Source organism: Carcharodon carcharias, chromosome 34, assembly GCF_017639515.1.
Source record: "Carcharodon carcharias isolate sCarCar2 chromosome 34, sCarCar2.pri, whole genome shotgun sequence".
NCBI classification, from domain to species: Eukaryota; Metazoa; Chordata; class Chondrichthyes; order Lamniformes; family Lamnidae; genus Carcharodon; species Carcharodon carcharias.
The window spans coordinates 23,495,041-23,522,373 of record NC_054500.1 but is presented as its reverse complement, the minus strand read 5'-3'; the positions used below and the strand labels follow the sequence as shown (position 1 = coordinate 23,522,373).

Genomic DNA, 27,333 nt, shown 5'->3' with positions numbered 1-27,333 from the left:
GTGTCAATGTACAGAATGGAACAGTCTGTGTCAATGTACACAATGGAACAGTCTGTGCCAATGTACAGAATGGAACAGTCCGTGTCAATGTACTGAATGGAACAGTCTGTGCCAATGTACAGAATGGAACAGTCTGTGTCAATGTACAGAATGGAACAGTCCGTGTCAATGTACAGAATGGAACAGTCCGTGTCAATGTACAGGTAATGCCTGTGTCTAGTCAGAGAAAACCCTGGCCTGCCCACCTTCTACTCTCCAACCATCAACATGTTGGAGGTTACTGCTAACTAGGAGCTTTACTTGGTCAGTCACATCACCAGCCCAGTTACAGAGGCTGAGTATTCTGCATCATGTGGCTCCACTCCTGACCCTTCAAAGCCCTTCTGTCCTCTGACTTTTCATCTACGAGGGAGTCAATGGTTATGCGGAGCCAGTACAGAATGTGGAGTTGGGACCACAACCAGACCAGCTATGACCTTATTGAATGACAGAGCAGGCTCGATGGGCTGAGTAGCCTACCCATTTCTTAGGCTCTTATCTACTACAACACTCACATCAAGAGTATGATGGCATACTCACCACTGGATCAATGCAGCCACAGCAACAATAACTTGCATTTATGTAGTGCTCAAATGGCTTCAGAGGAACATTACCAGGCAAAAATTGGCACTGAGCCAAAGAAGGAGGCATTTGGACCGGTGACTAAAGGCTCGGTCAAAGATGTAGGTTTTAAGGAACGCCTTAATGGTCGATTTGTCTCGGGAAGAGTGTGTAGCTAGCCTGCATCATGTTGAGATCAAAAAAGAGGAGGTGTTAGGCATCTTGAAGAATATTAAGGTAGATAAGTCCCCAGGGCCAGACGGGATCTACCCCAGAGTACTGAGGGAGGCAAGGGAGGAGATTTCTGGGGCCTCGACAGAAATCTTTGTATCCTCACTGGCTACGGGTGAGGTCCCAGAGGACTGGAGAATGGCCAATGTTGTTCCATTGTTTAAGAAGGGTAGCAGGGATAATCCAGGAAATTACATGCCGGTGAACCTTACGTCAGTGGTAGGGAAATTATTGGAGAAGATTCTTTGTGACAGGATTTACTACCATTTGGAAGCAAATGGGCTTATTAGTGAGAGGCAGCATGGTTTTGTGAAGGGGAGGTCGTGTCTCACTAACTTGATCGAGTTTTTTGAGGAAGTGACAAAGATAATCGACGATGGAAGGGCAGTGGATGTTATATACATGGATTTCAGTAAGGCCTTTGACAAGGTCCCTCATGGCAGACTGGTACAGAATCTAAAGTCGCACAGGATCAGAGGTGAGCTGGCAAGATGGATACAGAATTGGCTTGGTCATAGAAGACAGAGGGTAGCAGTGGAAGGGTGCTTTTCTGAATGGAGAGCTGTGACTAGTGGATTTCCGCAGGGATCAGTGCTGGGACCTTTGCTGTTTGTAGTATACATAAATGATTTGGAGGACAATGTAACTGGGCTAATTAGTAAGTTTGCAGACGACACTAAGGTTGGAGGAGTTGCAGATAGTGAAGAGGATTGTCAAATGATACAATGGGATATAAATTGGTTGGAGACTTGGGCAGAGAAATGGCAGATGAAGTTTAATCCGGACAGATGTGAGGTAATGCATTTTGGAAGGTCTCACACAGGCAGGAATTATCCAGTAAATGGCAGAACCCTTAAGTGCATCGACGGGCAGAGGGATCTGGGTGTACAGGTCCACAGGTCACTGAAAGTGGCAACGCAGGTGGATAAGGTAGTCAGGAAGGCATATGGCATGCTTGCCTTCATTGGCAGGGGTATTGAGTATAAAAGCTGGGAAGTCATGCTGCAGCTGTATAGAACCTTGGTTAGGCCACACTTGGAATATTGCGTGCAATTCTGGTCGCCACATTACCAGAAGGATATGGAGGCATTGAGAGGGTGCAGAGGAGGTTTACCAGGATGCTGCCTGGTCTGGACGTTATTAGCTATGAGGAGAGCTTGGAGAAACTCGGATTGTTCTCACTAGAGCGACGGAGATTGAGGGGCGACTTGATAGAAGTTTACAAAATTATGAGTGGCATGGACAGAGTAGATAGTCAGAAGCTTTTTCCCAGGGTGGAAGAGTCAATTAGTAGGGGACATAGATTTAAGGTGAGAGGAGAAAACTTTAGAGGAGATGTGTGGGGCAAGTTTTTTATGCAGAGGGTAGTAAGTGTCTGGAATTCGCTGCCAGAGGAGGTGGTGGAAGCAGGTACGATAATGGTGTTTAAGAGGCAGCTTGACAAATACATGAATAGGATGGGAATAGAGGGATACAGACCTGGGAAGTGCAAAATGTTTTAGTTGACGGGCAATATGATCGGCGCAGGCTTGGAGGGCCGAAGGGCCTGTTCCTGTGCTGTACTTTTCTTTGTTCGTTGTTCTTTGTTCTTTAATTTGAGAGGGTGGACAGCGGTGAGGTTTAGGGAGCGAGTTCTGGAGTTTAGAGCCCAGGCAATTGAAGGTTCAGCCGCCAGTGGTGGGGTAAAGGAAGTGGAGGATAAGCAAGAGGTCAGAATTGGAGAACCCCGATGGGTTACAGAACTGGGGAATACCAATTAGAAGCAGCATTGATCCTCTTGAAGCTCATCTCATCAAATGAAACACTCAGAGCATCTTGAATTAACTCTCAGTTCTCACATCTGTGCCCCACGTTGATTAATCTTTGTATGAAGCACTGCCGTTACCAGGCCTAAACTAGACCGTCACCAATTTCAACCTGTGTCCCTGAGCAAACACAGAATGCTCTCTCACTCACCGCTGCCAGGTATTCATCCTTCAGCCTCTTATAAGTGTTGATGATCAAGTCCCTCCTGAGAGACAAAGTAACAAGGACATGAGTCACAACCAGTTCAGAAACACAAATTCAATAAACTTTACAGAAACCCCCCTTTGATTTATTTTAATTCCCAATTTCTTCTGATCTCGTTGCCTCTCGCTGGGGATACACTGGGCGCCGGGTCTCAGGATCCTTGCCAAAGCACCCACCACTCCGACAGGGTATCCAAATGTGAAAGGGCATCACTGGCAGTCCACACAGAGATTAATACCCCTCAGGTGGGCATGAAAGATCCCACGGCTTCTATTTCGAAGGAGAGCAGGGGAGCTCTCCTCGGCGTCCGGGGTAATACTTAGCCCTCAACCGACATTAGAGAAACGTGACCTGGTTGCTCAGTCCCCTGCTACATTCTGCAGGTGCAACTCACTTGCTGGAGAGTCCTCCACCCGGTGGGAGGTTCGGGATTTCCTCCAGTGCTAAGCTTTGCATCAGGTAGAACAGGCTGGGCTCTCCTTCTTCCAGCTGCTGATTGAAGTTCTCTGCAAGACAGTCAGAGGGTCAGCGTCGATTACAGAGAAGACCGATCATGGCCAAGTCAACATCGTTCAACATGGAGCAGGAACAGAGAGAGTGGAGGGTGCGCACACACCAATCTTTGAGGGCAGCAGGCCAAGAATACAGGATCTTTGGCTTTTATAGATAAGAGGCATGGGATACAAAATCCCGGAAGTTATGCTGAGCCTCTATAAAACGCTAGTTGGGCTCCAGCTGGGGGATTGTACCCAACTCTGGGCACCGCACTTTAGGAAGGATGTTAAGGCCTTGAGAGAGGGTTCGGAGGAGATTTACCAGGATGGTACCAGGTCGGGCAGCCTTTCGTTACCTGGAGAAGCCAGAGTCTTTTTCCTTAGAACCTGCTTCTCCTTAAAACCCACCTGGGTCTCTAACGCCCTTTAGGGAAGGAAATCTACCACCCTTACCCGGTCTGGCCTACATGTGACTCCAGACCCACAGCAAGGGGGCTGACTCTTAAATGTGCCCTGAACAAGGGCAATTAGGGATGGGCAATAAATGCAGGCCTAGCCAGCGATGCCCACATCCTGTGAACGGATAAAACAAAAGAGCAGAGAAAGTTCACAGAGTCACAGAAATTTGTGGCCATTCAGCCCATCGTGTCTGTGACAGGCTGAGAAAGAGCTGTCCAACCTAATCTCGCTGACCGGCACTTGGTCCGTAGCCCTGCGGGTACTAAGTGGACATTGAAGTAAGTTTTAAATTTGCTCAGGGTTTCTGCCTCGAGCAGCACCGCCCCCCGCCCCCCATGCCAGACAATGAATTCCAGACGTCCACCGCCCTCTGGGTGAAAACATTTCTCCTCAGCCCCCCCCTCAAATTACTCTCCAAATTATTCTCAATCCGTGGCCCTTGGTTACTGACCTCCCCAGCTCAGGAAAATAGGACCTTCCCATTGAGTCTCCCTCAGCCCCCTCCTTAATTTATAAAACCTTCATTCAATCTGCCCTCAGGTCCCTCTGTTCCAAACAAAAACACCGGACCCCCCCAACACCCCCCCACCGCCCCCCCCCACCCCCGACTGCTTTATTGCAAAGCCCCACCTCCATCACACTCCATCTCTGCGCTCCCCCTGACAGGACATCACTGGCTGGGAAGGGGGTGGGTATAGCGGGAGGGGTGGGGGGTTGTTGAGGGAGGGTTCGGGTGTGAAGTTGTATTGGTGGGGGTGGGGTTGGGGGTGGGGGTGGGTATAGGAGGTGCAGGAGAGGGGATGGATGGAGAAGGTATTAGAGGTGTGAGGGGTTGTGTGTGTGGGGGGTGTGGGGAGATGTAGGGGGTATTGGGGGTGTTAAGGGTTGTGTGCTGGGGATGGTGTGGGGAGATGTAGGGGGTATTTGGGGGGGGTTGTGTGCAGGGGGTGGTGTGGGGAGATGTAGGGGGTACTTGGGGTGTTAGGGGTTGTGTGTGTTGGGGGGGTGTGGGGAGATGTAGGGGGTATTTGGGGTGTTAGGAGTTGTGTGTGTGGGGGTGTGTAGGGAGATGTAGAGGGTATTTGGGGTGTTAGGGGTTGTATGTGGGGGGCTGTGGGGAGATGTAGTGGGTACTTGGGGTGTTAGGGGTTGTGTGTGTGGGGGGGATGTGGGGAGATGTAGGGGGTATTTGGGGTGTTAGGGCTGTGTGTGTGGGGGGAGCGTGGGGAGATGTAGGGGGTATTTGGGGTGTTAGGGGTTGTGTGTGGGGGGAGTGTGGGGAGATGTAGGGGGTATTTGGGGTGTTAGGGGTTGTGTGTGTGGGGGGATGTGGGGAGATGTAGGGGGTATTTGGGGTGTTAGGGTTGTGTGTGTGGGGGGAGCGTGGGGAGATGTAGGGGGTATTTTGGGGGGTTGTGTGTGGGGGGAGCGGGGGGAGATGTAGGGGATATTTGGGGTGTTAGGGGTTGTGTATGGGGGGAGCGTGGGGAGATGTAGGGGATATTTGGGGTGTTAGGGGTTGTGTGTGTGGGGGGAGCGTGGGGAGATGTAGGGGGTATTTGGGGTGTTAGGGGTTATGTGTGTGGAGGGAGGTGTGGGCAGATGTAGGGGGTATTTGGGGTGTTAGGGGTTGTGAGTGTTGGGGGGATGTGGGGAGATGTAGGGGGTATTTGGGGTGTTAGGGGTTGTGTGTGGGGGGGAATGTGGGGAGATGTAGTGGGTATTTGGGGTGTTAGGGGTTGTGTGTGTGAAGGGGAGTGTGGGGAAATGGAGGGAGTATTTGGGGTGTTAGGGGTTGTGTTGGGGGGGTGTGGGGAGATGTAGGGGGTATCTGGGGTGTTAGGGGGTTGTGTGCGGAGGAGGGTGTGGGGAGATTTAGGGGGTATTTGGGGTGTTAGGGGGTTGTGTTGGGGGGGTGTGGGGTGATGTAGTGGGTATTTGGGGTGTTAGTGGTTGTGTTGGGGGGGTGTGGGGAGATGTAGTGGGTATTTGGGGTGTTAGGGGTTGTGTGTGGAGGTGGGTGTGGGGAGATGTAGGGGGTATTTGGGGTGTTAGGGGGTTGTGTTGGGGGGGTGTGGGGTGATGTAGTGGGTATTTGGGGTGTTAGTGGTTGTGTTGGGGAGGTGTGGGGAGATGTAGTGGGTATTTGGGGTGTTAGGGGTTGTGTGTGGAGGTGGGTGTGGGGAGATGTAGGGGGTATTTGGGGTGTTAGGGGTTGTGAGTGTGGGGGGAATGTGGGGAGATGTAGGGGGTATTTGAGGTGTTAGGGGTTGTGTGCGGGGGGAATGTGGGGAGATGTAGTGGGTATTTCGGGTGTTAGGGGTTGTGTGTGTGCAGGGGAGTGTGGGGAGATGGAGGGGGTATTTGGGGTGTTAGGGGTTGTGTGTGGAGGGGGTTGTGGGGAGATGTAGGGGGTATTTGGGGTGTTAGGGGTGTGTGTGGGAGGAGCGTGGCGAGATGTGGAGGGCATTTGGGGTGTTAGGTGGTTGTGTGCGGAGGGGGGTGCGGGGAGATGTAGGGTGTATTTGGGGTGTTAGGGGTTGTGGTGGGGGTGTGTGGGGAGATGTAGGGGGTATTTGGGGTGTTAGGGGTTGTGTGTGAAGGTGGGTGTGGGAAGATGTAGGGGGTATTTGGGGTGTAAGGGGTTGTGTGTGGAGATGGGTGTGAGGAGATGTAGGGGGTACTTGGGGTGTTAGGAGTTGTGTGTGTGGGGGAGATGTGGGGAGATGTAGGGGGTATTTGGAGTGTTAGGGGTTGTGTGCTGGGGGGAATGTGGGGAGATGTAGTGGTAATTTGGGGTCTTAGGGGTTGTGTGTGTGAAGGGGAGTGTGGGGAAATGGAGGGGGTATTTGGGGTGTTAGAGGTTGTGTGTGAAGGGGGTTGTGGGGAGATGTAGGGGGTATTTGGGGGTGTTAGGGGTTGTGTGTGTGAAGGGGAGTGTGGGGAAATGGAGGGGGTATTTGGGGTGTTAGGGGTTGTGTGTGAAGTGGGGTGTGGGGAGATTTAGGGGGTATTTGGGGTGTTAGGGGGTTGTGTTGGAGGGGGTGTGGGGCGATGTAGTGGGTATTTGGGGTGTTAGGGGTTGTGTGTGGAGGTGGGTGTGGGTAGATGTAGGGGGTATTTGGAGTGTTAGGGTTGTGTGTGTGTTGGGGGAGTGTGGGAAGATGTAGGGGGTATTTGGGGTGTTAGGGGTTGTGAGTGTGGGGGGGATGTGGGGAGATGTAGGGGGTATTTGGGGTGTTAGGGGTTGTGTGCGGGGGGAATGCGGGGAGATGTAGTGGGTATTTGGGGTGTTAGGGGTTGTGTGTGGAGGGTGTTGTGCGGAGATGTAGGGGGTATTTGGGGTGTTAGGGGTGTGTGTGGGAGGAGCGTGGGGAGATGTAGGGGGTATTTGGGGTGTTAGGGGGTTGTGTGCGGAGGGGGGTCTGGGGAGATGTAAGGGGTATTTGGGGTGTTAGGGGGTTGTGTTGGGGGGGGGTGTGTGGAGATGTAGCGGGTATTTGGGGTGTTAGGGGTTGTGTTGGGGGTGTGTGGGGAGATGGAGGGGGTATTTGGGGTGTTAAGGGTTGTGTGTGGATGTGGGTGTGGGGAGATGTAGGGGGTATTTGGGGTGTTAGCGTTGTGTGTGTGTTGGGGGAGTGTGGGGAGATGTAGGGGGTATGTGGGGTGTTAGGGATTGTGTGTGGAGGTGGGTGTGGGGAGATGTAGGGGGTATTTGGGGTGTTAGGTTTGTGTGTGTTGGGGGATTTTGGGGTGATGTAGGGTGTATTTGGGGTGTTAGGGGTTGTGTGTGTTGGGGGGGTGTGAGGAGATGTAGGGGTTATTTGGGGTGTTAGGGGTTGAGCGTGTGGGGGGGGCTATGGGGAGATGTAAGGGGTATTTGGGGTGTTAGGGGTTGTGTGTGTGGGGGGTGTGGGGAGATGTAGGGGGTATTTGGGGTGTTAGGGGTTGTGTGTGTTGGTGGGTATGGGGAGATGTAAGGGGTATTTGGGGTGTTAGGGGTTGTGTGCGGAGGGGGCTGTGGGGAGATGTAGGGGGTATTTGGGGTGTTAGGTGTTGTGTGTGTTGGGGGGTATGGGAAGATGTAGGGGGTATTTGAGGTGTTAGGGGTTGTGTGTGTGTTGGGGGAGTGTGGGGAGATGTAGGGGGTATTTGGGATGTTAGGGGTTGTGTGTGTGGAGGTGGGTTTGGGGAGATGTAGGGGGTATTTGGGGTGTTAGGGATTGTGTGTGGAGGTGGGTGTGGGGAGATTTAGGGGGTATTTGGGGTGTTAGGGGTTGTGTGTGTGTTGGGGGAGTGTGGGGAGATGTAGGGGGTATTTGGGGTGTTAGGGGGTTATGTGCAGAGGGGGGTGTTGGGAGATGTAGGGGGTATTTGGGGTGTTAGGGGTTGTGTGTGTGGGGGTGGTATGGGAGATGTAGGGGGTATTTGGGGTGTTAGGGGTTGTGTGTGAAGGTGGGTGTGGGGAGATGTAGGGGGTATTTGGGGTGTTAGGGGTTGTGTGTGTGGATGTGGGTGTGGGGAGATGTAGGGGGTATTTTGGGTGTTAGGGGTTGTGTGTGTGGAGGTGGGTGTGGGGAGATGTAGGGGGTATTTTGGGTGTTAGGGGTTGTGTGTGTGGAGGTGGGTGTGGGGAGATGTAGGGGGTATTTGGGGTGTTAGAGGTTGTGTGTGGGGGGGTATGGGAGATGTAGGGGGTATTTGGGGTGTTAGGGGTTGTGTGTGTGGAGGTGGGTGTGGGGAGATGTAGGGGGTATTTGGGGTGTTAGAGGTTGTGTGTGGGGGGGTATGGGAGATGTAGGGGGTATTTGGGGTGTTAGGGGTTGTGTGTGTGGAGGTGGGTGTGGGGAGATGTAGGGGGTATTTGGGGTGTTAGAGGTTGTGTGTGGGGGGGTATGGGAGATGTAGGGGGTATTTGGGGTGTTAGGGGTTGTGTGTGTGGAGGTGGGTGTGGGGAGATGTAAGGGGTATTTGGGGTGTTAGGGGGTTGTGTGCGGAGGTGGGGGAGGATATGGTCTTTCCTACCTATCGCTCTTTGCTTGATGCTCATGTCCAGTTCCTCCTCCCTGCGCATTGCCTCCTCCGATACTTTGGGTGCATTTGGGAAGCAGACGAGGATTATGCTCATGTTGTCCCGACTTCCCTATTTAATAGGGAAAAGCGACATTGTCAGCGAGACTCAGTAATAACAACACATGACGCCTTGCTGGTGGAGCATGGGACCAGGAGGAGGCCATTCAGCCCCTCGAGCCTATCCCATCATTCAGTGAGATCGTGGCTGTTCTGTATCTGCTTCCCTTGAGGGGTGGGTTCACCAAAGTGACACTGGAGCTAAAAGAATTGCACAGGTTAGAATTGTATTTCCTCGAGTATCAAAGGGTGCGGGCTGATCTGGCTGATGTGTTTAAGATGATTAAAGGGGTTAAGAAGGGTTGATGGAGCGAAACTATTTTCTCTGGTGGGAGGGGTAGAGGGGTAGAACCTTAAAATTCTGGCCAGTCCGTTAATGGATGATGTCAGGAAGCATTCCCTCACACAAAGCGGAGTGGAAATCTGGAACTCTCCTTCCCAAAAACCCTTTGAGGCTGGGAGTCAATAGAAGATTTTAAGATGGATGTTGATAGGTTTTTGCTGGGTCAGGGGGTTAAGGGCCAAGGAACCGAGGAGGGTGAAACTGAGTTAAGATGCAGATCAGCCATGATCTCAGTGAAAGGTGCAGCAGGTTCGAGGGGCTGAATGGCCTCCTCCTGTTCCTATGGACACAATTCAAACTAGGAAGTGGCAAAGTTCAGTCTAATATTCCTGAGATAAAGATCAGCAGCATGGGGGAAAGGATTCCTGGATCAAATGGGAGGGTGGGGCTAGAATGGGTTAAATGATTTTCTTCCTCTACAATTAACTTATGACCTTCTTGGATGAAGTTGTGCTCTGTTTGAGAGTGATAGTCAATGTTGGAGCTTTGTTCATCCAGCTCCTTCAGGACAGGAAAGGAGATAGGAAACATACAGAAAGTTAACCGTTTGTAAAGCAAGTGATTAAAAGACGCAAACACAGGGAGGGGCTTCAGAGATCTCCCAGCAATATGTCCGAGGGTAAATCCATACCTTCACAACTGAGACACATAAGCAAAGGCATTCAGCCCATCTATCGAGAAAATAAATTTATAATGCGTCCCTCTCTAACCCAGGGATCACTGGTCAGTGATCAGGAGCAGGAACCCTGGCTGATTTCCCTTCTCTCTCTCTCTCTAACCCAGGGATCACTGGTCAGTGATCAGGAGCAGGAGCCCTGGCTGATTTCCCTTCTCTCTCTCTCTCTCTAACCCCGGGATCACTGGTCAGTGATCAGGAGCAGGAACCCTGGCTGATTTCCCTTCTCTCTCTCTCTCTAACCCAGGGATCACTGGACAGTGATCAGGAGCAGGAACCCTGGCTGATTTCCCTTCTCTCTCTCTCTCTCTAACCCCGGGATCACTGGTCAGTGATCAGGAGCAGGAACCCTGGCTGATTTCCCCTCTCTCTCTCTCTCTAACCCAGGGATCACTGGACAGTGATCAGGAGCAGGAACCCTGGCTGATTTCCCTTCTCTCTCTCTCTCTAACCCAGGGATCACTGGTCAGTGATCAGGAGCAGGAACCCTGGCTGATTTCCCTTCTCTCTCTCTCTCTAACCCAGGGATCACTGGACAGTGATCAGGAGCAGGAACCCTGGCTGATTTCCCTTCTCTCTCTCTCTCTAAACCCAGGATCACTGGACAGTGATCAGGAGATGGAACCCTGGCTGATTTCCCTTCTCTCTCTAACCCAGCGATCACTGGACAGTGATCAGGAGATGGAACCCTGGCTGATTTCCCTTCTCTCTCTCTCGCTAAACCCAGGATCACTGGACAGTGATCAGGAGATGGAACCCTGGCTGATTTCCCTTCTCTCTCTAACCCAGCGATCACTGGACAGTGATCAGGAGATGGAACCCTGGCTGATTTCCCTTCTCTCTCTCTCTCTCTAACCCAGGGATCACTGGACAGTGATCAGGAGATGGAACCCTGGCTGATTTCCCTTCTCTCTCTCTCTCTAACCCAGGGATCACTGGACAGTGATCAGGAGATGGAACCCTGGCTGATTTCCCTTCTCTCTCTAACCCAGCGATCACTGGACAGTGATCAGGAGATGGAACCCTGGCTGATTTCCCTTCTCTCTCTCTCTCTCTAACCCAGGGATCACTGGACAGTGATCAGGAGATGGAACCCTGGCTGATTTCCCATCTCTCTCTCTAACCCAGGGATCACTAGACAGTGATCAGGAGCAGGAACCCTGGCTGATTTCCCTTCTCTCTCTCTCTCTAACCCAGGGATCACTAGACAGTGATCAGGAGCAGGAACCCTGGCTGATTTCCCTTGTGTCTCTCTCTAACCCAGGGATCACTGGATAGTGATCGGCAGCAGGAACCCTGGATGATTTCCCCCCTCTCTCTCTCTCTAACCAAGGGATCACTGGACAGTGATCAGGAGCAGGAACCCTGGCTGATTTCCCTTCTCTCTCTCTCTCTAACCCAGGGATCACTGGATAGTGATCAGGAGCAGGAACCCTGGCTGATTTCCCTTCTCTCTCTCTCTCTCTAACCCCGGGATCACTGGTCAGTGATCAGGAGCAGGAACCCTGGCTGATTTCCCTTCTCTCTCTCTCTCTAACCCAGGGATCACTGGTCAGTGATCAGGAGCAGGAGCCCTGGCTGATTTCCTTTCTCTCTCTCTCTCTCTAACCCCGGGATCACTGGTCAGTGATCAGGAGCAGGAACCCTGGCTGATTTCCCTTCTCTCTCTCTCTCTAACCCAGGGATCACTGGACAGTGATCAGGAGCAGGAACCCTGGCTGATTTCCCTTCTCTCTCTCTCTCTAAACCCAGGATCACTGGACAGTGATCAGGAGATGGAACCCTGGCTGATTTCCCTTCTCTCTCTAACCCAGCGATCACTGGACAGTGATCAGGAGATGGAACCCTGGCTGATTTCCCTTCTCTCTCTAACCCAGGGATCACTGGACAGTGATCAGGAGATGGAACCCTGGCTGATTTCCCATCTCTCTCTCTAACCCAGGGATCACTGGTCAGTGATCAGGAGCAGGAACCCTGGCTGATTTCCCTTCTCTCTCTCTCTCTAACCCAGGATCACTGGTCAGTGATCAGGAGATGGAACCCTGGCTGATTTCCCTTCTCTCTCTCTCTCTAACCCAGGGATCACTGGACAGTGATCAGGAGCAGGAACCCTGGCTGATTTCCCTTCTCTCTCTCTCTCTAACCCAGGGATCACTGGACAGTGATCAGGAGATGGAACCCTGGCTGATTTCCCTTCTCTCTCTAACCCAGCGATCACTGGACAGTGATCAGGAGATGGAACCCTGGCTGATTTCCCTTCTCTCTCTCTCTCTCTAACCCAGGGATCACTGGACAGTGATCAGGAGATGGAACCCTGGCTGATTTCCCATCTCTCTCTCTAACCCAGGGATCACTAGACAGTGATCAGGAGCAGGAACCCTGGCTGATTTCCCTTCTCTCTCTCTCTCTAACCCAGGGATCACTAGACAGTGATCAGGAGCAGGAACCCTGGCTGATTTCCCTTGTGTCTCTCTCTAACCCAGGGATCACTGGATAGTGATCGGCAGCAGGAACCCTGGATGATTTCCCCCCTCTCTCTCTCTCTAACCAAGGGATCACTGGACAGTGATCAGGAGCAGGAACCCTGGCTGATTTCCCTTCTCTCTCTCTCTCTAACCCAGGGATCACTGGATAGTGATCAGGAGCAGGAACCCTGGCTGATTTCCCTTCTCTCTCTCTCTCTCTAACCCCGGGATCACTGGTCAGTGATCAGGAGCAGGAACCCTGGCTGATTTCCCTTCTCTCTCTCTCTCTAACCCAGGGATCACTGGTCAGTGATCAGGAGCAGGAGCCCTGGCTGATTTCCTTTCTCTCTCTCTCTCTCTAACCCCGGGATCACTGGTCAGTGATCAGGAGCAGGAACCCTGGCTGATTTCCCTTCTCTCTCTCTCTCTAACCCAGGGATCACTGGACAGTGATCAGGAGCAGGAACCCTGGCTGATTTCCCTTCTCTCTCTCTCTCTAAACCCAGGATCACTGGACAGTGATCAGGAGATGGAACCCTGGCTGATTTCCCTTCTCTCTCTAACCCAGCGATCACTGGACAGTGATCAGGAGATGGAACCCTGGCTGATTTCCCTTCTCTCTCTAACCCAGGGATCACTGGACAGTGATCAGGAGATGGAACCCTGGCTGATTTCCCATCTCTCTCTCTAACCCAGGGATCACTGGTCAGTGATCAGGAGCAGGAACCCTGGCTGATTTCCCTTCTCTCTCTCTCTCTAACCCAGGATCACTGGTCAGTGATCAGGAGATGGAACCCTGGCTGATTTCCCTTCTCTCTCTCTCTCTAACCCAGGGATCACTGGACAGTGATCAGGAGCAGGAACCCTGGCTGATTTCCCTTCTCTCTCTCTCTCTAACCCAGGGATCACTGGACAGTGATCAGGAGATGGAACCCTGGCTGATTTCCCTTCTCTCTCTAACCCAGCGATCACTGGACAGTGATCAGGAGATGGAACCCTGGCTGATTTCCCTTCTCTCTCTCTCTCTCTAACCCAGGGATCACTGGACAGTGATCAGGAGATGGAACCCTGGCTGATTTCCCATCTCTCTCTCTAACCCAGGGATCACTAGACAGTGATCAGGAGCAGGAACCCTGGCTGATTTCCCTTCTCTCTCTCTCTCTAACCCAGGGATCACTAGACAGTGATCAGGAGCAGGAACCCTGGCTGATTTCCCTTGTGTCTCTCTCTAACCCAGGGATCACTGGATAGTGATCGGCAGCAGGAACCCTGGATGATTTCCCCCCTCTCTCTCTCTCTAACCAAGGGATCACTGGACAGTGATCAGGAGCAGGAACCCTGGCTGATTTCCCCTCTCTCTCTCTAACCCAGGGATCACTGGACAGTGATCAGGAGCAGGAACCCTGGCTGACTTCCCTTCTCTCTCTCTCTCTAACCCAGGCATCACTGGACAGTGATCAGGAGCAGGAACCCTGGCTGACTTCCCCTCTCTCTCTCTCTCTCTAACCCCGGGATCACTGGATAGTGATCGGCAGCAGGAACCTTGGATGATTTCCCCCTTCTCTCTCTCTCTAACCAAGGGATGACTGGACAGTGATCAGGAGCAGGAACCCTGGCTGATTTCCCTTCTCTCTCTCTCTCTAAGCCAGGGATCACTGGACAGTGATTGGGAGCAGGAACCCTGGCTGATTTCCCCACTCTCTCTAACCCAGGGATCACTGGACAGTGATTGGGAGCAGGAACCCTGGCTGATTTCCCCTCTCTCTCTCTCTCTCTCTAAGCCAGGGGTCACCGGTCAGTGATCAGGAGCAGGAACCCTGGCTGATTTCCCCTCTCTCTCTCTCTTTCTCTCTAAGCCAGGGGTCACCGGTCAGTGACCAGGAGCAGGAACCCTGGCTGCATTCCCTTCTCTCTCTCTAACCCAGGGATCACTGGACAGTGATCAGGAGCAGGAACCCTGGCTGATTTCCCTTCTCTCTCTCTCTCTCTAACCCAGGGATCACTGGACAGTGATCAGGAGCAGGAACCCTGGCTGATTTCCGTTCTCTCTCTCTAACCCAGGGATCACTGGACAGTGATCGGGAGCAGGATCCCTGGCTGATTTCCCTTCTCTCTCTCTCTCTAAGCCAGGGATCACTGGACAGTGATCAGGAGCAGGAACCCTGGCTGATTTCCCCTCTCTCTCTCTCTCTCTAACCCAGGGATCACTGGATAGTGATCGGCAGCAGGAACCCTGGATGATTTCCCCCCTCTCTCTCTCTCTAACCAAGGGATCACTGGACAGTGATCAGGAGCAGGAACCCTGGCTGATTTCCCCTCTCTCTCTCTCTCTAACCCAGGGAGCACTGGACAGTGATCGGGAGCAGGAACCCTGGCTGATTTCCCCTCTCTCTCTCCCTCTAACCCAGGGAGCACTGGACAGTGATCGGGAGCAGGAACCCTGGCTGATTTCCCCTCTCTCTCTCTCTCTCTCTCTCTAAGCCAGGGGTCACCGGTCAGTGACCAGGAGCAGGAGCCCTGGCTGATTTCCCTTCTCTCTCTCTCTCTCTAACCCAGGGATCACTGGTCAGTGATCAGGAGCAGGAACACTGGCTGATTTCCCTTCTCTCTCTCTCTCTCTAACCCAGGGATCACTGGACAGTGATCAGCAGCAGGAACCCTGGCTGATTTCCCTTCTCTCTCTCTCTCTAAGCCAGGGATCACTGGACAGTGATCAGGAGCAGGAACCCTGGCTGATTTCCCTTCTCTCTCTCTCTCTCTAACCCCGGGATCACTGGATAGTGATCGGCAGCAGGAACCTTGGATGATTTCCCCCTTCTCTCTCTCTCTAACCAAGGGATCCCTGGACAGTGATCAGGAGCAGGAACCCTGGCTGATTTCCCCTCTCTCTCTCTCTCTAACCCAGGGAGCACTGGACAGTGATCGGGAGCAGGAACCCTGGCTGATTTCCCCTCTCTCTCTCTCTCTCTCTCTCTCTCTCTAAGCCAGGGGTCACCGGTCAGTGACCAGGAGCAGGAGCCCTGGCTGATTTCCCTTCTCTCTCTCTCTCTCTAACCCAGGGATCACTGGACAGTGATCAGGAGATGGAACCCTGGCTGATTTCCCATCTCTCTCTCTAACCCAGGGATCACTAGACAGTGATCAGGAGCAGGAACCCTGGCTGATTTCCCTTCTCTCTCTAACCCAGCGATCACTGGACAGTGATCAGGAGATGGAACCCTGGCTGATTTCCCTTCTCTCTCTCTCTCTCTAACCCAGGGATCACTGGACAGTGATCAGGAGATGGAACCCTGGCTGATTTCCCATCTCTCTCTCTAACCCAGGGATCACTAGACAGTGATCAGGAGCAGGAACCCTGGCTGATTTCCCTTCTCTCTCTCTCTCTAACCCAGGGATCACTAGACAGTGATCAGGAGCAGGAACCCTGGCTGATTTCCCTTGTGTCTCTCTCTAACCCAGGGATCACTGGATAGTGATCGGCAGCAGGAACCCTGGATGATTTCCCCCCTCTCTCTCTCTCTAACCAAGGGATCACTGGACAGTGATCAGGAGCAGGAACCCTGGCTGATTTCCCTTCTCTCTCTCTCTCTAACCCAGGGATCACTGGATAGTGATCAGGAGCAGGAACCCTGGCTGATTTCCCTTCTCTCTCTCTCTCTCTAACCCCGGGATCACTGGTCAGTGATCAGGAGCAGGAACCCTGGCTGATTTCCCTTCTCTCTCTCTCTCTAACCCAGGGATCACTGGTCAGTGATCAGGAGCAGGAGCCCTGGCTGATTTCCTTTCTCTCTCTCTCTCTCTAACCCCGGGATCACTGGTCAGTGATCAGGAGCAGGAACCCTGGCTGATTTCCCTTCTCTCTCTCTCTCTAACCCAGGGATCACTGGACAGTGATCAGGAGCAGGAACCCTGGCTGATTTCCCTTCTCTCTCTCTCTCTAAACCCAGGATCACTGGACAGTGATCAGGAGATGGAACCCTGGCTGATTTCCCTTCTCTCTCTAACCCAGCGATCACTGGACAGTGATCAGGAGATGGAACCCTGGCTGATTTCCCTTCTCTCTCTAACCCAGGGATCACTGGACAGTGATCAGGAGATGGAACCCTGGCTGATTTCCCATCTCTCTCTCTAACCCAGGGATCACTGGTCAGTGATCAGGAGCAGGAACCCTGGCTGATTTCCCTTCTCTCTCTCTCTCTAACCCAGGATCACTGGTCAGTGATCAGGAGATGGAACCCTGGCTGATTTCCCTTCTCTCTCTCTCTCTAACCCAGGGATCACTGGACAGTGATCAGGAGCAGGAACCCTGGCTGATTTCCCTTCTCTCTCTCTCTCTAACCCAGGGATCACTGGACAGTGATCAGGAGATGGAACCCTGGCTGATTTCCCTTCTCTCTCTAACCCAGCGATCACTGGACAGTGATCAGGAGATGGAACCCTGGCTGATTTCCCTTCTCTCTCTCTCTCTCTAACCCAGGGATCACTGGACAGTGATCAGGAGATGGAACCCTGGCTGATTTCCCATCTCTCTCTCTAACCCAGGGATCACTAGACAGTGATCAGGAGCAGGAACCCTGGCTGATTTCCCTTCTCTCTCTCTCTCTAACCCAGGGATCACTAGACAGTGATCAGGAGCAGGAACCCTGGCTGATTTCCCTTGTGTCTCTCTCTAACCCAGGGATCACTGGATAGTGATCGGCAGCAGGAACCCTGGATGATTTCCCCCCTCTCTCTCTCTCTAACCAAGGGATCACTGGACAGTGATCAGGAGCAGGAACCCTGGCTGATTTCCCCTCTCTCTCTCTAACCCAGGGATCACTGGACAGTGATCAGGAGCAGGAACCCTGGCTGATTTCCCTTCTCTCTCTCTCTCTAACCCAGGGATCACTGGACAGTGATCAGGAGCAGGAACCCTGGCTGATTTCCCTTCTCTCTCTCTCTCTCTAACCCCGGGATCACTGGATAGTGATCGGCAGCAGGAACCTTGGATGATTTCCCCCTTCTCTCTCTCTCTAACCAAGGGATGACTGGACAGTGATCAGGAGCAGGAACCCTGGCTGATTTCCCTTCTCTCTCTCTCTCTAAGCCAGGGATCACTGGACAGTGATTGGGAGCAGGAACCCTGGCTGATTTCCCCACTCTCTCTAACCCAGGGATCACTGGACAGTGATTGGGAGCAGGAACCCTGGCTGATTTCCCCTCTCTCTCTCTCTCTCTCTAAGCCAGGGGTCACCGGTCAGTGATCAGGAGCAGGAACCCTGGCTGATTTCCCCTCTCTCTCTCTCTTTCTCTCTAAGCCAGGGGTCACCGGTCAGTGACCAGGAGCAGGAACCCTGGCTGCATTCCCTTCTCTCTCTCTAACCCAGGGATCACTGGACAGTGATCAGGAGCAGGAACCCTGGCTGATTTCCCTTCTCTCTCTCTCTCTCTAACCCAGGGATCACTGGACAGTGATCAGGAGCAGGAACCCTGGCTGATTTCCGTTCTCTCTCTCTAACCCAGGGATCACTGGACAGTGATCGGGAGCAGGATCCCTGGCTGATTTCCCTTCTCTCTCTCTCTCTAAGCCAGGGATCACTGGACAGTGATCAGGAGCAGGAACCCTGGCTGATTTCCCCTCTCTCTCTCTCTCTCTAACCCAGGGATCACTGGATAGTGATCGGCAGCAGGAACCCTGGATGATTTCCCCCCTCTCTCTCTCTCTAACCAAGGGATCACTGGACAGTGATCAGGAGCAGGAACCCTGGCTGATTTCCCCTCTCTCTCTCTCTCTAACCCAGGGAGCACTGGACAGTGATCGGGAGCAGGAACCCTGGCTGATTTCCCCTCTCTCTCTCCCTCTAACCCAGGGAGCACTGGACAGTGATCGGGAGCAGGAACCCTGGCTGATTTCCCCTCTCTCTCTCTCTCTCTCTCTCTAAGCCAGGGGTCACCGGTCAGTGACCAGGAGCAGGAGCCCTGGCTGATTTCCCTTCTCTCTCTCTCTCTCTAACCCAGGGATCACTGGTCAGTGATCAGGAGCAGGAACACTGGCTGATTTCCCTTCTCTCTCTCTCTCTCTAACCCAGGGATCACTGGACAGTGATCAGCAGCAGGAACCCTGGCTGATTTCCCTTCTCTCTCTCTCTCTAAGCCAGGGATCACTGGACAGTGATCAGGAGCAGGAACCCTGGCTGATTTCCCTTCTCTCTCTCTCTCTCTAACCCCGGGATCACTGGATAGTGATCGGCAGCAGGAACCTTGGATGATTTCCCCCTTCTCTCTCTCTCTAACCAAGGGATCCCTGGACAGTGATCAGGAGCAGGAACCCTGGCTGATTTCCCCTCTCTCTCTCTCTCTAACCCAGGGAGCACTGGACAGTGATCGGGAGCAGGAACCCTGGCTGATTTCCCCTCTCTCTCTCTCTCTCTCTCTCTCTCTCTAAGCCAGGGGTCACCGGTCAGTGACCAGGAGCAGGAGCCCTGGCTGATTTCCCTTCTCTCTCTCTCTCTCTAACCCAGGGATCACTGGTCAGTGATCAGGAGCAGGAACCCTGGCTGATTTCCCTTCTCTCTCTCTCTCTCTAACCCAGGGATCACTGGACAGTGATCAGGAGCAGGAACCCTGGCTGATTTCCCTTCTCTCTCTCTAACCCAGGGATCACTGGACAGTGATCAGGAGCAGGAACCCTGGCTGATTTCCCTTCTCTCTCTCTCTCTAACCCAGGGATCACTGGACAGTGATCAGGAGCAGGAACCCTGGCTGATTTCCCTTCTCTCTCTCTCTCTCTAACCCCGGGATCACTGGATAGTGATCGGCAGCAGGAACCTTGGATGATTTCCCCCTTCTCTCTCTCTCTAACCAAGGGATGACTGGACAGTGATCAGGAGCAGGAACCCTGGCTGATTTCCCTTCTCTCTCTCTCTCTAAGCCAGGGATCACTGGACAGTGACTGGGAGCAGGAACCCTGGCTGATTTCCCCACTCTCTCTAACCCAGGGATCACTGGACAGTGATTGGGAGCAGGAACCCTGGCTGATTTCCCCTCTCTCTCTCTCTCTCTCTCTAAGCCAGGGGTCACCGGTCAGTGATCAGGAGCAGGAACCCTGGCTGATTTCCCCTCTCTCTCTCTCTTTCTCTCTAAGCCAGGGGTCACCGGTCAGTGACCAGGAGCAGGAACCCTGGCTGCATTCCCTTCTCTCTCTCTAACCCAGGGATCACTGGACAGTGATCAGGAGCAGGAACCCTGGCTGATTTCCCTTCTCTCTCTCTCTCTCTAACCCAGGGATCACTGGACAGTGATCAGGAGCAGGAACCCTGGCTGATTTCCGTTCTCTCTCTCTAACCCAGGGATCACTGGACAGTGATCGGGAGCAGGATCCCTGGCTGATTTCCCTTCTCTCTCTCTCTCTAAGCCAGGGATCACTGGACAGTGATCAGGAGCAGGAACCCTGGCTGATTTCCCCTCTCTCTCTCTCTCTCTAACCCAGGGATCACTGGTCAGTGATCAGGAGCAGGAACCCTGGCTGATTTCCCATCTCTCTCTCTAACCCAGGGATCACTGGACAGTGATCAGGAGCAGGAACCCTGGCTGATTTCCTCTCTCTCTCTCTCTCTAACCCTGGGATCACTGGTCAGTGATCAGGAGCAGGAAGCCTGGCTGATTTCCCTTCTGTCTCTCTCTCTCTAACCCAGGGAGCACTGGACAGTGATCGGGAGCAGGAACCCTGGCTGATTTCCCTTCTCTCTCTCTCTCTAACCCGGGATCACTGGACAGTGATCAGGAGCAGGAACCCTGGCTGATTTCCCTTCTCTCTCTCTCTCTAACCCCGGGATCACTGGTCAGTGATCAGGAGCAGGAACCCTGGCTGATTTCCCTTCTCTCTCTCTCTCTCTAACCCAGGGATCACTGGTCAGTGATCAGGAGCAGGAACCCTGGCTGATTTCCCTTCTCTCTCTCTCTCTAACCCAGGGATCACTAGACAGTGATCAGGAGCAGGAACCCTGGCTGATTTCCCCTCTCTCTCTCTCTCTCTCTCTCTCTCTCTAAGCCAGGGGTCACCAGTCAGTGACCAGGAGCAGGAGCCCTGGCTGATTTCCCTTCTCTCTCTCTCTCTCTAACCCAGGGATCACTGGTCAGTGATCAGGAGCAGAAACCCTGGCTGATTTCCCTTCTCTCTCTCTCTCTCTAACCCAGGGATCACTGGACAGTGATCAGCAGCAGGAACACTGGCTGATTTCCCTTCTCTCTCTCTCTCTAAGCCAGGGATCACTGGACAGTGATCAGGAGCAGGAACCCTGGCTGATTTCCCTTCTCTCTCTCTCTCTCTAACCCCGGGATCACTGGATAGTGATCGGCAGCAGGAACCTTGGATGATTTCCCCCTTCTCTCTCTCTCTAACCAAGGGATGACTGGACAGTGATCAGGAGCAGGAACCCTGGCTGATTTCCCTTCTCTCTCTCTCTCTAAGCCAGGGATCACTGGACAGTGATTGGGAGCAGGAACCCTGGCTGATTTCCCCACTCTCTCTAACCCAGGGATCACTGGACAGTGATCAGGAGATGGAACACTGGCTGATTTCCCTTCTCTCTCTCTCTTTAACCCAGGGATCACTGGACAGTGATCAGGAGCAGGAACCCTGGCTGATTTCCCCTCTCTCTCTCTCTAACCCAGGGATCACTGGACAGTGATCAGGAGCAGGAACCCTGGCTGATTTCCCTTGTGTCTCTCTCTAACCCAGGGATCACTGGATAGTGATCGGCAGCAGGAACCCTGGATGATTTCCCCCCTCTCTCTCTCTCTAACCAAGGGATCACTGGACAGTGATCAGGAGCAGGAACCCTGGCTGATTTCCCCTCTCTCTCTCTCTCTCTAACCCAGGGAGCACTGGACAGTGATCGGGAGCAGGAACCCTGGCTGATTTCCCCTCTCTCTCTCTCTCTCTCTCTCTCTCTCTCTCTAAGCCAGGGGTCACCGGTCAGTGACCAGGAGCAGGAGCCTTGGCTGATTTCCCTTCTCTCTCTCTCTCTCTAACCCAGGGATCACTGGTCAGTGATCAGGAGCAGGAACCCTGGCTGATTTCCCTTCTCTCTCTCTCTCTCTAACCCAGGGATCACTGGACAGTGATCAGGAGCAGGAACCCTGGCTGATTTCCCCTCTCTCTCTCTAACCCAGGGATCACTGGACAGTGATCAGGAGCAGGAACCCTGGCTGATTTCCCTTCTCTCTCTCTCTCTAACCCAGGTATCACTGGACAGTGATCAGGAGCAGGAACCCTGGCTGATTTCCCTTCTCTCTCTCTCTCTCTAACCCCGGGATCACTGGATAGTGATCGGCAGCAGGAACCTTGGATGATTTCCCCCTTCTCTCTCTCTCTAACCAAGGGATGACTGGACAGTGATCAGGAGCAGGAACCCTGGCTGATTTCCCTTCTCTCTCTCTCTCTAAGCCAGGGATCACTGGACAGTGATTGGGAGCAGGAACCCTGGCTGATTTCCCCACTCTCTCTAACCCAGGGATCACTGGACAGTGATTGGGAGCAGGAACCCTGGCTGATTTCCCCTCTCTCTCTCTCTCTCTCTAAGCCAGGGGTCACCGGTCAGTGATCAGGAGCAGGAACCCTGGCTGATTTCCCTTCTCTCTCTCTCTCTAACTCGGGATCACTGGACAGTGATCAGGAGCAGGAACCCTGGCTGATTTCCCTTCTCTCTCTCTCTCTAACCCCGGGATCACTGGTCAGTGATCAGGAGCAGGAACCCTGGCTGATTTCCCTTCTCTCTCTCTCTCTCTAACCCAGGGATCACTGGTCAGTGATCAGGAGCAGGAACCCTGGCTGATTTCCCTTCTGTCTCTCTCTCTAACCCAGGGATCACTGGATAGTGATCGGCAGCAGGAACCCTGGATGATTTCCCCCCTCTCTCTCTCTCTAACCAAGGGATCACTGGACAGTGACCAGGAGCAGGAACCCTGGCTGATTTCTCCTCTCTCTCTCTCTCTCTAACCCAGGGATCACTGGACAGTGATTGGGAGCAGGAACCCTGGCTGATTTCCCCTCTCTCTCTCTCTCTCTCTAAGCCAGGGGTCACCGGTCAGTGATCAGGAGCAGGAACCCTGTCTGATTTCCCTTCTCTATCTCTCTCTCTCTCTCTCTCTCTAAGCTAGGGGTCACCGGTCAGTGACCAGGAGCAGGAGCCCTGGCTGATTTCCCTTCTCTCTCTCTAACCCAGGGATCACTGGACAATGATCAGGAGCAGGAACCCTGGCTGATTTCCCCTCTCTCTCTCTCTAACCCAGGGAGCACTGGACAGTGATCAGGAGCAGGAACCCTGGCTGATTTCCCTTCTCTCTCTCTCTCTCTAACCCAGGGATCATTGGTCAGTGATCAGGAGCAGGAACCCTGGCTGATTTCCTCTCTCTCTAAGCCAGGGATCACTGGACAGTGATCAGGAGCAGGAACCCTGGCTGATTTCCTCTCTCTCTAACCCAGGGATCACTGGACAGTGATCGGGAGCAGGAACCCTGGCTGATTTCCTCTCCCTCTAACCCAGGGGGCCACAGTGAACCTGAGCCTGAATTTTGCTCAGGTTCCAAGCACTCCTGACCAGAGGGAGGAATGCTGAAGCGGGGGAAGGTTCACTGTGTTGCTACTAATTCTGGGCTGGCATCTGTTGTTATGGGATGTTTTACAGGTAGCTTGACCTTAATCCATGTAATGGTTGTCATGGTGATTATTTCAGAGAATTAATGTCAGGATAGTTTCGGAGATAAACACACTGCGTGACGCAGATATTTAATTAATTGTTGAACATGCAGGAGGAACCCAAACACAATTCAGAGATTCAGGCACTGTGACCCCAGCCCAGGAACTCCTGAGAGCTGCCCTGGGGAATTAAACAGGATCAATCAGTACACATCCAAAAGTATAGGACTGAGTCACAGACTGGAATCTAATCGAGGGGATTGATGGTTTATATATAGAATAACAGATGCACGGGATTGAGTTACAGACTGAAATCTAATCGAGGGGATCGATGGTTTATATATAGAATAACAGATGCACGGTAGTGAGTTACAGACTGGAATCTAATCGAGGGGATCAGGGTGGTTTATATATAGAATAACAGATACCCGGGAGCGAGTTACAGACTGGAATCTAATCGAGGGGATCAGGGTGGTTTATATATAGAATAACAGATACCCGGGGAGTAAGTTACAGACTGGAATCTAATCGAGGGGTTCGGGGTGGTTTATATATAGAATAACAGGTACCCGGGAGTGAGTTACAGACTGGAATCTAATCGAGGGGTTCGGGGTGGTTTATACATAAAATAACAGCTACCCGGGGAGTGAGTTACAGACTGGAATCTAATCGAGAGGGTTGGGTGGTTTATATATAGAATAATAGATACCCGGGAGTGAGTTACAGACTGGAATCTAATCGAGAGGGTTGGGTGGTTCATATATAGAATAACAGATACCCGGGAATGAGTTACAGACTGGAATCTGATCGAGGAGTTTGGGGGTTTTGTTTATAGAATAACAGATACCTGGGAATGAGTAATAGACTGGAATCTAATCAAGGGGTTCAAGGAGTTTATATATAGAATATCAGATACCCGGGAGTGGGTTACAAACTGGAATCTAATTGAGGAGTTTGGGGGTTTATTTATAGAATAACAGATACCTGGGAGTGAGATACAGACTGGAATCTAATTGAGGAGTTTGGGGGTTTTATTTATAGAATAACAGATACCTGGGAGTGAATTACAGACTGGAATCTAATCGAGGGGTTCACGTTGGTTTATATATAGAATAACAGGTACCCGGGAGTGAGTTACAGACTGGAATCTAATCGAGGGGTTGGGGGGGGTTTATATATCAAATAACAGATACCAGGGACTGAGTTACAGACTGGAATCTAATCGAGGGGTCCGGGGTGATTTATATATAGAATAACAGATACCCGGGAGTGAGTTACAGACTGGAATCTAATCAAGGGGTTCGGGGATTTATATATAGAATAACAGATACCCGGGAGTGAGTTACAGACTGGAATCTAATTGAAGCGTTTGGGGTGGTTTATATATAGAATAACAGATACCCGGGAGTGAGTTACAGACTGGAATCTAATCGAGGTGTTCGGGGTGGTTTATATATAGAATAACAGATACCCGGGAGTGAGTTACAGACTGGAATCTAATTGAGGGGTTCGGGGTGGTTTATATATAGAATAACAGATACCCGGGAGTGAGTTACAGACTGGAATCTAATCGAGGGGTTCGGGGGTGTTATATATAGAATAACAGATACCCGGGAGTGAGTTACAGACTGGAATCTAATCGAGGGGTTCAGGGGGGTTTATATATAGAATAACAGATATCTGGGAGTGAGATACAGACTGGAATCTAATCGAGGGGTTCAGTGGGGTTTATATATAGAATAACAGATACCTGGGAGTGAGATACAGACTGGAATCTAATCGAGGGGTTCAAGGGGGTTTATATATAGAATAACAGATACTCGGGAGTGAGTTACAGACTGGAATCTAATCGAGGGGTTTGGGGGTTTATATATAGAATAACAGATACCCGGGAGTGAGATACAGACTGGAATCTAATCGAGGGGTTCAGAGTGGTTTATATATAGAATAACAGATAGCCGGGAGTGAGTTACAGACTGGAATCTAATTGAACGGTTCAGAGGGTTTATTTATAGAATACCAGATAACATTATTGTGCAGATGAGCTGGGAACCTGTCCAATATTTATCTATCAACCAGCATCATCGAAACAGCAGATGATGTGGGTCATTATCATCTTGCTGTTGGTGGAGCTTGCTGTGTGCATATTGGCTGCAGCATTTTCTACATTACAATGGTGACTCCTCTTAGAAATGCTTCATTGGCTGTAAAACACTTTGGGGCATTCCTAGGTAGCGAAAGGCTCTACGCAAAGGCAAGTGGTTTTGTGCTGTACCTTGTAGAGGCAGACGTTAATAACCTGGCTGCAGACATCCTCGAGGTTTTCAGTGAGCTGGAGCCTCGAGCAGACAAACTGGCATAAATCCTCGTTGCTGATTATGTCCCAGACGCCGTCGCAGGCCAGGATGACGAACTGGTCCTCGTCGGAGCGCTCGATCTCGTAGACCTCGGGCTCGGGAGAGACGAGCTGCTCGGTCTGGCCTCTCTCCTCCGCGGCCTTGAAGCTAAAGTCCCCCAGGGCCCTGGAGACGGCCAGGGAGCCGTTGACCCGCTGCAGGGTGACTGTGCCCCCCGCCCTCCGGATCCGCTCGTGCTCCCGGGGGAGGGAGGGCTTGTGGTCCTCGGTGTAGAAGCGGGTGCTGCCGCCGCGGCACAGGACAGCCCGCGAGTCGCCGCAGTTGACGAAGTAGAGGTGGGTGGGCGAGACGGTCACGGCCACGGCTGTGGAGCCGCCGCAGCGCCCGCCGGAGCGGCGCCAGTGCCGCTGCATGCGGCTGTCGATCTGCAGGAAGCCTGCCCGGGTCCCGCTTTTCACCCTCTCCACCGAGGGCCGGCCCCCCTCCTCCGCGCCCCAGTTGCTCACCACCTGGCCCAGCAGGTGCTCCGAGCAGTAGCGGGCGACCCTCGACCCCCCGTGCCCGTCGAAGATGGCGAAGAAGGACCAGGCGCCCAGCGGGGCGGGCAGGCAGGAGGCGGTGCAGTGGGTGTCCTCCATCTCCACCCTCCACCCCTGCATGGCGCCCAGCCCGTACCTCAGCCCATTCCCGCTGCCGTGGTCCTGCTCCAGGAAGGTCACTGGGTTCTCCAGGTGGGTGCCAACCTCTTCCATCTCGCCGCCCTTGAAGAAATAGGAGACCACCCGCTCGGTCTCCTTGACGACCTGCCGCAGGAACGCAGTCAACTGGGGCATCAACGTCACCGGCTCCGGGGTATCTGAGCTAGCCATCCCCCCCGCTCCCTCAGGGCTCTCCTTCTAGAACATTCCCGAAGACGCGCCGGGCTCCAGGGGTGAACTTGCAGGAAGCAGGAGATTCCTGACTGAGTCCTGTCCCTCTGCCGATCCACCCTCGCTCCTCACGCTACCTCCATCGGAAGCTAATTTTGGTGCTGTAATCCCGCGGTAATTAATCCGATCCAGGCTCATGTGACTTTAAGCACCTTTGCTCACCGTTACCTTCAGAAAGAAATAATCACCGTTCGAGAAACAAACACAGAGCCAGCTGCTCACTGCGATGCCTGGCGTATCCTGTGTGTTTGAAACCCTAATCTTCTCACTCTGCGTCCTGCTAATTTCCATCACCTCACTGTGCCTTCAGCTACCTGGGTCCCTGAGCTCGGGAATTCACTCCCTAAACCTCTCCGTCTCTCTCTCTCTCCTCCTTTAAGATGCTCCTTAACACCTGCATCTTTTGATGACCTGTCCTAATATCTCCCTACGTGTCTCGCTGTCAAGTTTTGCTTCCTAACTCTCCTGTGGCGGGCTTTCACAGAATCACAGAATCGTTAGGGTGTAAAAGGCCATTTGACCCATCGTGTCAGCGCCAGCTCTCTGAGGATTTTAACTTAGTGCCAATCTCCTGCCTTTTCCCCATGACGCTGCACATTGATTCTATTTAAATAACCATCCGATGCCCTCTTGAATGTCTCAATTGAACCTGCTTCCTCCACACTTCCAGGCAATGCATTCCAAACCCTAACTACTCGCTGGGTGAAAAAGTTTTTTCTCACCTCACATTTGCTTCTTTTGCAAAACACTTTAAAACTGTGCCCTCTGGTTCTCCATCCATTTATGAGCAGGAACAGTTTCTCTCGATCTACTCTGTCCCAACCCCTCGTGATTTTGAGAACTTCTATCAAGTCTCCTCTTAGCCTTCTCCTCTCCAAGGAGAAGAGTCCCAACTTCTCCAACCTTTCCTCATAACTGAAGTTTCTCATCCCTGGAACCATTCTCATAAATCTCTTCTGCA

General features: G+C 52.5%; 1 protein-coding gene across 1 annotated transcript; it reads right to left on the bottom strand.

Moving 5' to 3' along the window:
* Window positions 1-3,231: 3,231 nt before the first annotated feature.
* LOC121272627 (protein phosphatase 1B-like) lies at window positions 3,232-26,276 on the bottom strand. Its single transcript, XM_041179306.1, has 3 exons — window positions 25,362-26,276; window positions 8,820-8,937; window positions 3,232-3,347 (listed from the first exon to the last, which is right to left on the bottom strand). The coding sequence occupies exons 1-3, from the start codon at window positions 26,274-26,276 to the stop codon at window positions 3,232-3,234; spliced, it is 1,149 nt and encodes a 382-aa protein (XP_041035240.1).
* Window positions 26,277-27,333: the final 1,057 nt, after the last annotated feature.

Coding starts and splice junctions, on each gene's coding strand:
- LOC121272627 (XM_041179306.1), bottom strand. CDS start 26,276: ATGCCCCAGTTGACTGCGTTCCTGCGGCAGGTCGTCAAGGAGACCGAG. Junction 8,938..25,361: donor TTAACGTCTGCCTCTACAAG/GTACAGCACAAA, acceptor CCTATTAAATAG/GGAAGTCGGGACAACATGAG. Junction 3,348..8,819: donor CATCAAGCAAAGAGCGATAG/GTAGGAAAGACC, acceptor ACTGTCTTGCAG/AGAACTTCAATCAGCAGCTG.